Source organism: Rhincodon typus, chromosome 39 (genome assembly GCF_021869965.1).
Source record: "Rhincodon typus isolate 14 chromosome 39, sRhiTyp1.1, whole genome shotgun sequence".
In the NCBI taxonomy this organism is placed as follows: domain Eukaryota; kingdom Metazoa; phylum Chordata; class Chondrichthyes; order Orectolobiformes; family Rhincodontidae; genus Rhincodon; species Rhincodon typus.
This window is the reverse complement of record NC_063370.1, coordinates 2,607,138-2,618,144: the sequence shown is the minus strand read 5'-3', so window position 1 is coordinate 2,618,144 and position 11,007 is coordinate 2,607,138. Positions and strand designations below refer to the sequence as shown.

The following is an 11,007-nucleotide window of genomic DNA, read 5'->3' as shown; positions in this document are numbered from 1 at the left end:
CACATTCCTACAATCCCCCTGCTCCACAATCCCACATTCCTACAATCTCTCTGAGCCACTGCAGGGAAATTAAAATAAAAAAAATGAGGAACCTGTGATAAGGTCAGAGTTAGAACCAATCAGAACTTGAGCTTTTCCTCGTGCCCCCCTGGGGTTCGTTTAGCTCAGTTGGCTGGACAGCACGGTTGTGATGTAGAGTGACACTAACAGTGTGGGTTCAATACTCGCACTGGCCGAGATGATGACGAAGGCCTCTCCTTCTCACCCTGAGGTGTGGCACCACACAGGTTAGCCATGGGTTTAATAGCCAGCACTGTACCCGCTGAATTGTGAATTCAACTGGAGCTAGTGTTGGTGACCATGAAAACCGTCATTAACCGTTGGCATTGTCCTTATTCCCATCCTTTAGGGAAGGAAACTGCCATCCCTACCTGGTCTGGCCTACACGTGACTCCAGACCCACAGCAATGCGGCTGACTCCCAATTGCCCTCGGAAATAGCTAAGCAAGCCACTCAAGAGGCAATTAGGGACAGGCAAGGGGTGGCCTAGCTTGCAATGAGAAGGGAGGCAATGGCCTTGTGGTATTATTGCTGGGCCATTAATCCAGGCACCCAGATAATGTTCTAGGGACCTGGGTTCAAATCCTGCCGTGGCAGCTGGTGGAATTTGAATTCAATAAAAGTCTGGAATTAAGAATCTAATGAATCCATTGTTGATTGCCAGAAAATCCCATCTGGTTCACTAATGCCCTTTAGGGAAGGAAACTGCCATCCTTACCTGGTCTGGTCTACATGTGACTCCAGACCCACTGCAATGTGGCTGACTCTCAACTGCCCTCTGGGCAATTAGAGATGGGCAATAAATGCTGCCTGGCCAGCAACGCCCTCATCCCGTGAATGAATTTTTTTAAAAAGTCCACATCCTGTGAACAAACATGCTCATTACCATCATTAACAACCTGAAATCCAACATTGCAACAGGTGTTGAAGACATTAGGAGATTTTGGGTGACCTTATTTCAGATCCCTTTGCTGCAACCATCTCACAGAGCTCTGGTGAGAAACTGGCATTATTGATTTTATTTTTAACTGATTTATTTATTGTCACATGCATTTTGTTACAAAATACAGTGGAAAGTATTGTATGGTGTTGCCACTCTCCAGCAACATTTTAAAACACAGAAAAATAAACTAAAACGTAGATTATAAAGGGCAGAAAAATGACGAAATAAAGTTCAACTTCACAGTCCCTCTTATTAAGTGCTCAACCATGGGCACAGAGACCAGAAATATTTGGGCATGTAGAAATTATTTGATTTCAAAAATAGTTCCACTTACCTTTGAGACCCATGATACTCCTGCTTGATACTGGCACTGAGTTACTTGCTGGCACTGTTTAAAACAAAATGTTTTAGGTCATTGTCGCTGTTCACATATTTTACTGAAAATCTCACACTCAACAGGACCTAATCCATTAATAACAGAAAGAGAAATTGCTGGAGAAACTCAGCAGGTCCAGCAGAGAGAGAAACACAGTTAACGCTTCAAGTCCAGTTCTGATGAAGGGTCACTGAACCTGAAACGTTAACTCTGCTCTCTCCCTCCACTGGAGCTGCCAGACCTGCTGAGTTCCTCCAGAAGTTTGTGTTCTTGTTTCTGATTTCCAACATCTACAGTTCCTTGCATTTTTTTTTGGCCAACCCACAAAAAGGTCATTGTTACACTTTCTCACCCACACGGGACATTATAAATTTGCTGGCTTTAATAGTTTCTCTGTCGACAGTCACACTACAGCTCTTGGTTGGTTTGCTGAGCTGACTGGTTTTCATGCAAATATTTTGTCTCCCTGCTACATGACACCTTCACTGTTGTCTAGCCTCTTTTGAAATGTAGTTGTTTTGTTCAGTTCTGAATTTATATGGTCGAGTCTGTCATGGTGGATAGTAACTACCCCAGCGTCCACAAACATAGCAGTGTTTAAATGAGCAATAACACACTGCAACAGCCCAGAGCTACACAAAAACTAAAGTGGACCACCTGTACAGAGTCTTTGCAAACAAAGGGTATCCCTCTGATGCTGCTTGGCCTGCTGTGTTCATCCAGCTCTACACCTTGTTATCTCAGCTTCATTCACTGATGTCTGGCAAACAAACAACACCAAAACGACACTGTACACCCCAACACTCTGGCCACCCTACCCTGTTAGAAACATATCGGAACTGACTCCAAGACTCCTACAAACTTTCGGAATAATGATAGCACACAAACCAACAGCTACAAAAACAGAAATTGCTGGAAAAGCTCAGCAGGTCCAGCAGCATCTGTGAAGTAATAAAACAGAGTTAATGTTTCGGGTCCGGAGGCCCTTCCTCAGAACTGATGGCGGCCGGGGAAACGTCAGTTTATATACAGAAAATAGGGAGGTGGGTGGGGTAGGGATAAACGATAGGATAGAGCCCAAAGAGAGAGAGAGACAGTTGGACAGACAAAGGAGTTGCTAACGATCAGGCTGGGAGGGTGAATCGTTGTTAATGGGGACTGTTAGTGACTAACAACAGGGGGTATGTAGTGGCAGGCTATGTGGTAACAAGGCCTGGTGTGTGGGGTGGGTGACTGGGATATGGGAGAGTTTAGGTCCTAAAATTATTGAACTCAATATTGAGTCCGGAGGGCTGTAGGGTCCCCAAGCGGAAAATGAGGTGTTGTTCTTCCAGCTTGCGTTGGGCTTTGCTGGAACACTGTAGCAAACCAGAGACAGAGATGTTGGCCAGGGAGCAGGGTGGTGCGTTAAACTGGCAGGCAACTGGAAGCTCAGAGTCTTTTATGCGAGCAGAACGTAAACGTTCTACAAAGCGGTCGCCAAGTCTACGCTTCGTTTCCCCAATGTAAAGGAGACCACATTGTGAGCAGCGAATACAGTAGACCAGATTCTGGGAAGTGTAGGTGAAGTGCACTATGCCAACTACTCTCAAACACCAAAGACCCCATACCCACAAGGAGCAGGACAAATGTGATAAGTCACAGATACAGTTGCTGGGTTTGGCAACTAGGGGGTCTGGAAAAGTTTTAACTATTGACAATAATCCTGTTACTTTCTTGACAAATACATGGACAAGTATTTTCATTGAGATTCAGTGATGTTACCATCGCTAAACACCCCATGTTCAACATCCTGGGGGTTAACACTGACCAGAAACTCAGCTGGACTCACCACATAAACACAGCGGCTACAGGAGCAGGTCAGAGGCTGGGAATCCTGCAGCGAGTAACTCCCCTCCTGTCTCCCCAAAGCCTGTCCCACCATCGACAAGGCACAAGTCAGGAGTGGGATGGAATACTCTCCACTTGCCCTGGATGGGGGCAGCTCCAACAACACTCAAGAAGCTCAACACCATCCAGGACAAAGCAGCTCCCGCTTGGCTGGCACCACATCCACAAACATCCCACTCCCTCCACCCCCGACGCTCAGTCGCAGCAGTGTGTACCATCTAAAAGATGCACAGCAGAAACTCACCAAAGATCGTCAGACAGCATCTTCCAAACCCACCACCCATTTCCATCTAGAAGGACAAGGGGCAGCAGATACATGGGAGCACCACCCCCTGCAAGTTCCCCTCTGAGCCACTCCCCATCCCGACTTCGAAACGTATCGCCGTTCCTTCAGTATCGCTGGGTCAAAATCCTGGAATTCCCCCGCTATGGGACATTGTGGGTCAACCCTACAGCACATAGACTGCAGCGGTTCAAGGAGGCAGCTCACCCTCACCTTCTCAAGGGGCAATTAGGGATGGGCAATAAATGTAGGGCCCAGCCAGAGACACCCACATCCCACAAATGAATAAATACATGTAAAACGCACAGTCAACAAAAACTTGGAACAAAAACAGAAGTTGCTGAAAAAGCTCAGCAGGTCTGGCAGCATCTGTGAAGAAAAATCAGTTAACGTTTCAGGTCCGGTGACCCTTCCTCAGAACTGATGGTGGCTGGGAAAGCGTCAGTTTATATGCAGAAAATAGGGAGATGGGTGGGGTAGGGAGTAAACGATAGGATAGAGCCCAAAGAGAGAGAGAGAGAGAGAGAGACAGTTGGACAGATGAAGGAGTTGCTAACGATCAGGCTGGGAGGGTGAGCAGTTGTTAATGGGGACTGTTAGTGACTAACAGGGGGTGTGTAGTGGCAGGCTATGTGGTAACAAGGCCCGATGTGTGGGCTGGGGGGCTGGGACATGGGAGAGTTTAGGCACTAAAATTATTGAACTCAATATTGAGTCCGGAGGGCTACAGGGTCCCCAAGTGGACCCAAAACGTTAACTCTGATTTCTCTTCACAGATGCTGCCAGACCTGCTGAACTTCTCCAGCAATTTCTGTTCTTGTTCCTGATTTACAACATCTGCAGTTCCTTCGGTTTTGCAACAAAAACTTGCATTGATATAGCACATTCATGATCTCTGAGCACACCAATGGGCTTCATAGCCAAGAAAGTATCTTCGAAGTGAGAGATATCTGCAAAAATGTAGGAAACAGTGCAGTGATCATGGTTGACCTGATTTTGACCTTGACTCTACACTCCTGCACATTCCCCGGTAATCTTTCATCCACGTGATCATCATGAATCCAGCTGCCTTCTGCCTTAAAAATATTTAAAGATTTAACATCCACTGCCCTTTGAGGAAGAGAATTCCAGAGACTGTTTCTCTCGGAGAGTTCAATGGTTCCTCATCAGTGTTTTTTTTTAAAAAACTGACGGTGGCTCAGTGGTTAGCACTGCAGCCTCACAGCGCCAGGGACCCGGGTTCGATTCCACCTTCGGCCAACTGTCTGTGTGGAGTTTGCCCGTTCTCCCTGTGTCTGCATGGGTTTTCTCCCACAGTCCCAAAGGTGTGCAGGTTAGGGTGGACTGGCCATGGGAAATTGCCCCATAGTGTTCAGGGAGGTGTACCTTAGGTGGGTTATATGGGGATGGGTCTGGGTGGGGTGCTCCAAGGGTTGGTGTGGACTTGTTGGCCCAGAGGGCCTGTTTCCACACTGTAGGGATTATATTCTATGTGCCACCTCATATTTTCAAAATAGGGGGAAGTCAGACCCATCCTTGAGAGGAGCAGGCTCCAAGGGGTGAATCGCCAACTCCTGGTCTGAGATCTCACATTCCTATAATCTCTCCAAGGTGCTGCCTTTTGGAATACCGTGTGCAATTCTGGTCTCCCTGCTACATGAAGGATGTTGTGAAAGGTTTCAGAAAAAATTAACAAGGGTGTTGCCAGGGTTGGAGAGTTTGAGCTATAGGGAGAAGCTGAATAGGCTGGGGCTATTTTCGCTGGAGCGTCGGAGGCTGAGGGGTGACCTTACGAGGTGTGAATACCAGGAACGTACTCGATCTCGAGCTTTCTCTTGCGTTCTCCTGCAGCACCCGGGGGTGTCAGTTCGCTCAGTTGGCTGGGTGGTTGGTTTACAAAGCAGAGTGAGACTGAGTTCTGGGGAAGGGACACTCGGCCCAAGACGTTAACTCTGATTTCTCTCCGCAGATGCTGCCAGATCCTGCTGAGGTTTTTCGAGCAATTTCTGCTCATGACGCCCAACAGCGTGGATTCAAATCCCACACCTGCTGAGGTTTCTCTCCTTCTCAACTTCTCCCCTCGCCCGAGGTGTAGGGACCCTCAGGTTAAAGCACCAGCAGTCGTCTCTCTCCCTCTCAGTGTAATGACCATTGGTCTGGTACTATTGTGGCGACTTTCCCTTTACCTGCGGCACTCACCTGTGATCCCACGGCAATGCTTCAAGCAATCCAGCTCACTCTGAAAGTTGTTGCCATTCGGTAAGCAGCCCCCGTAAGTGAACACCTTGCATGTCTTGGAGGAAACATCGTAAAACCACCTCCGAAACCATGCACGACACGGGCCGGTCTTAGACGGACTGAGACAATCCACTGCAAGGAAACAAAAAGTCACGTCAGGTTGGAGCTAATCGCTGGGGCATGACCTTCATTAACTTCAGTGCAGTGCATGCCGCTGCATTGCGTATGGTAGTTGGGAGGGTCATGTTGCGGCTGTACAGGACATTGGTTAGGGCCACTTTTGGAATACTGTGTGCAATTGTGGTCTCCCTGTTATAGGAAGGATGTTGTGAATCTTGAAAGGGTTCAGAAAAGATTTACAAGGATGTTGCCAGGGTTGGAGGGTTTGAGCTACAGGGAGAGGCTGAATAGGCTGGAGCTATTTTCCCTGGAGCGTCGGAGGCTGAGGGGTCACCTTATAGAGGTTTATAAAATCATGAGAGACATGGATAGGGTGAATAGTCAAGGTCTTTTCCTCCAGGGTAAGGGAGTCCAAAACTAGAGGGGCATAGGTTTAAGGTGAGAGGGGAAAGATTTAAAAGGGACCTAAGGGGCAACTTTTTCACACAGAGGGTGGTGCGTGTATGGAATGAGCTGCCAGAGGAAGTGGTGGAGGCTGGTACAATTACAACATTTAAAAGGCATCTGGATGGGTATATGAATAGGAAGGGTTTAGAGGGATATGGGCCAAATGCTGGCAAATGGGACTAGATTAATTTAGGATATCTGGTCAGCATGGACAGGTTGGACCAAAGGGTCTGTTTCTGTGCTGCACAGCTCTGTGACTGCAAAGTCTTAAAATTAAAAGCAGAGCATTAAAACAAAAAGTCCGAGACATCTGGCCCATGACAGTGGGTACCGAAGGGTGTGGGGTGCTGCTGGTCACTCACTGACACTGATGGCACATGCCACATTTCTGAACGTTTGCACAGGACACCGTGAAACTTGCGAGGATCCTACTGCCACTCAGGGACGGCTCTTCACCCCGGATCAGGCCGCATTGCAGAGATGCGATCCACACAATCCAGTCTGGTATTCCCAGCGTGGCATCAAGGAGGTGCTACACTGTCAGAGGTACCCCCTTTCAGACAAGATCCAAACCCAAGGCGTTCCCTGGGGCAGAGGGGGAGGTTCCCAAGCCCCCATTTCAACGAACAATGTCTCCCCAAGGTCCTGCTTCTACCTCGTTCAATGTCAAAGAAAAGATTCTCTGGGTCGTTTTCACAAATGCTGCATATAGGAGATGACTGTGCACAAATTGGCTGCTACATATCCTCATTACACAGTGTCATAGAGCAGGAGGAGGCCATTCAGCCCCTCTGTCTCTGCAATGGCTCTATGAACAAGCATCAGGACCCAGTGCCAATCTCCCACTTTCTCGCCCTCCTCCAAACCCGCCCAAGTTCATTTTATCAAAATAATCATCCAAAGCTCTCTTGCAGTATATAAGAGTAAGAGGGTGGTTAAAAAGGAGGATAGCCCAACAGCATTGAAAAGAGGGATTTACACAGAGATAGGACTCTCCCTCAGCACCACTCTCCCTCGGTCTCGCACTCCCCCAGCCCCGCACTGTGACTGTCAGTCAAGGACTTTGTGCTAAGGGGAAGCGACGGCCTTATCATTGGACAGTTAATCCAGAGACACAGGTAATGTTCTGGGGAAACTGGGTTCAAATCCCACCACAGCCAATAGTGGAATTTGAATTCAATAATAAAAAAAAATCTGGAATTAACAGTCTAATGACAACCATGAAACCATTGCCAATTTCATCTGGGCTCACATCAGGGAAAGCGCTCTGCTGTCCTTACCTAGTCTGGCCTACATGTGACTCCAGACCCACAGCAATAAAAAAAAAATCTCTGGTCTGGGACTTGAACCCACAACCTTGTGACTCTGAGAGACAAGAATGCTGACACTCACACACACAGGGCTAACTCGAGGTCACAGTAATTCCTCATCCCATTGACAGACCAGTTAAATCAGATGCAGGCTCGGAGTCTGCTACAGAGAACACAGGGACCCTCGTTTCAAACAATCACGGGTTCCAGAGACAACCAGGGGGCCGGGAGCAGTGGGAGGAGAGAGCATTCTGTGATAGTGGATATAAACGACATTGAAGACGATCAGCTGTGACCTTATTGAATAACAGAGCAAGTTCAACGGGCCGAATGGCCTCCTCCTGTTCCTGTTTCCCTATGACCAGTTGCTCTGGTGAAAGGCCAGCGACTGGAAACGATACGGTGCTTCCCTCCAAAGACATTGCCTGACCTGCGGAGCTCTCCTCTGATGGCTCCTAATTCCAGATTTTCAGCATCGTATCATTACAACTTTAACGAGCGCATGGAAACTCAAGAGAGCTTTTTAAAAACCACGACAGCTTCGAAAGAACAAATCACAATAAAACAGTCTCCGTTAGCTGAAGGGCCATTCATCAAAGGGGAAAGATGTACAACAATTGATGAAAGAACTGGACACAAAGAGATGGGGAAAAAACTTTGCCTTTTACACAAAGTGTAGCCAGGAAAGAGCAGCAGGAACAGATTGGGTTTGTAGTCTGCTACAGGTTACACTACACGACATATGGAGATAATCAGGCTCTTGTGAGACAGATATCTCAAAGTTTATTTACAACACTAACTATGATATAGTAGCCTTAGATGCACAGGCTGAGTTTTGTGCCTTATTGTACATTATGCACCTATGACCCACTGACTACACACAGTGTCTAAAACCTGGAGAGGGTTCGGAAGAGATTTACCAGGATGTTTCCAGGAATGGAGGGTTTGAGTTACAAGGAGAGGCTGGGACCATTTTGTTTTTCCACTGGAGCACAGGAGGTTGAGGGATGGCCTTACAGAGGTTTATAAAATAATGAGGGATATAGATAAGGTGAATGGCAGGTGTCTTTTCCCTAGGGTGGGGGATTTCAAGGCTGGGAGGGCATATGTTTAAGGCGAGAGGAGAAAGATTTAAAAAGGGCATGAGGGGCAACTTTTTTCTAAAAAAATACACAGAGGATGGCTCGTGTATGGAATGAACTGCCAGAGGAAGAGGTGGATGGGAGTACAGTTACAACATTTAAAAGACATTTGGGTAAGTGCACAAATGAGAAAGGTTTGGAGGGATATGCGCCAGGAGCAGGCAGGTGGGACAAGTTTAGTTTGGGAACACATCAGCATGGACTGGTTTGACTGAAGGGTCTGTTTCCGTGCTGTGTGACTCTATAACCTTGAAAATAGGAGTAGGCCATTCAGCCCTTCAAGCTTGCTCTGCTATTCAACAGTCCAGATCATGGCTGATCAATATCTTGTTCCCACTTTCTCCCCATATCCTTTGATTCTTTCAGCTGTAAGAATTATATTTAACTCATTCTTGGAAGCATTCAATGTTTTGGCCTGAACCCCTTTCTGTGGCAGAGAATTCCGTAGGCTCCCCACTCTCTGGGTGAAATCATTTGTCCTCATCTCAGTCCTAAATAGCCCACCCTGTATCCCGAAACTGTGACCCCTGGTTCTGGACTCCCCAGTGCTTAGGGAACATCCTTCCAGCATTTAACCCTATCCAAGCCTGTCAGAATTCTATATGTTTCTTTGAGATCCTACCCCTTATTCTTCTAAATTCCAGTGAATATATTCCTAGCTGATTGAGTGGTTCAGTGGTTAGCACAGCTGCCTCACAGCGCCAGGGACCTGGGTTCGATTCCACCCTCAGACGACTGTCTGTGTGGAGTTTGCACATTCTCCCCGTGTCTGCGTGGGTTTCCTCCGGGTGCTCCGGTTTCCTCCCACAGTCCAAAGATGTGCAGGTTAGGGTGGATTGGCCATGCTAAATTGTCCAGGAATGTTTAGATCAGGTGGTTAGACATGGGGAAATGCAGGGGGGGTAGGGGAATGAGTGGGATGCTCTTCAGAGGGGTGGTGTGGACTTGTTGGGCCGAATGGCCTGCTTCCACACTGTAGGGATTCTATGATTCAAATATCATGTGTTGGAATGTCTTAAAAAGATGATTGGTCTGGAACATAAAGCATCAAAAAGGAAAGGAAGTGCAGGAATACAGAGGAAGAGTCAGGGGGTGCGACCAACTGGATTGTTTCTTGGTAGAGTCAGCAGTAAAACCAATGAATCAAATGGCCTCATCCCACGTTGAGCCAGGACGTGGGTCTTGTGATGAGACTGCAATTACGAGAATCCACACGTTTCACCTCCTAAACTACCCGAGACATGTGACTAAAGAGAACACCATGGAGCAGTTAAAAGGGCAGGGAAGATCCAGAGGGTCAAAAAGGTGTGGTAACCCTATCAAAACCCTCACCCTATCACAAGGTATTGGCTACTAAATCAGTGACAATAAGACAAAAGACAGAAAGCAAAAAACTGAGCTCTAGGAAAGCATTTAAAAAAAAGTCAAATTGGAGCAGCGAGCCCTCCCTAGTCTCAAATTGTTTCCTTTGGCTCCACCCTAACCCTCTCTGAGGATAAACCATTCCCCACCCTGGGCTCTCCCAACAGCAAGTGTTTGCTGCAATCAGACAGTTTTTATAACTAACCGCCCCTCCCAGCTTGGACTGCATTCCAGTTTGTTTTTGTTTTCTAATCATAGACCTGTTCCAAAATGTTGTGACACACCTCTGGGGCAGGTGGGACTTGAACCTGCGTCCTCCTGGCTCAGGGGGTGGGGCACTGTCACTGCTCTCCCACATTTACTGCCCCCCATTTCAGAGTCTGCTGTCCCTCCAGTGGCTCTGATATTCGCAGGTTCAGCATTTTGCAATTGCCTTAAAGTCCTATCGTTAAACCCCTCTTATTGTCCTGTAAATATAATCACAGAATCCCTACTGTGTGGAAGCAGGCCATTCGGCCCATTGAATCCATACCAACCCACCGAAGGGTATCCCACCCAGACCCAGCCCCCTACCCTATCCCTGTAACCCTGCATTTCCTATGCATTCAGCGATGTAGGGATCGTCATGACAGAAGACCTTATACAGTATGAGTTCCCTGATTGGACCAGTTAATAGCCCCAATCAGGGAGCCCTGGCTGACAGGTACAAACAGGAGTGTCAGGGGTTGTGTTCACTCTGAGAGCTGGATCAGTGACAAGGATTCTCCACATGTAAATAAAGGGTGACTCAGTGACAGGATACCGGTCTCTGTAGAGTTGTTTCACAGCAATATTAA

At 47.5% G+C, this 11,007-nt stretch overlaps 1 protein-coding gene across 1 annotated transcript in view; it reads right to left on the bottom strand.

Moving 5' to 3' along the window:
- The window catches only part of LOC125487285 (kunitz-type protease inhibitor 2-like), a 31,336-nt gene extending 20,793 nt beyond the window's left edge, over positions 1-10,543 (bottom strand). The window contains exons 1-3 of the mRNA XM_048618195.1: positions 10,456-10,543; positions 5,752-5,922; positions 1,338-1,391 (exon numbers count right to left, since the gene is read on the bottom strand). Of these exons, the coding sequence (XP_048474152.1) occupies positions 1,338-1,391; positions 5,752-5,922; positions 10,456-10,543 (313 nt within the window). The remainder of the gene's footprint in view (positions 1-1,337; positions 1,392-5,751; positions 5,923-10,455) is intronic.
- Between the last annotated feature and the right edge of the window lie 464 nt (positions 10,544-11,007).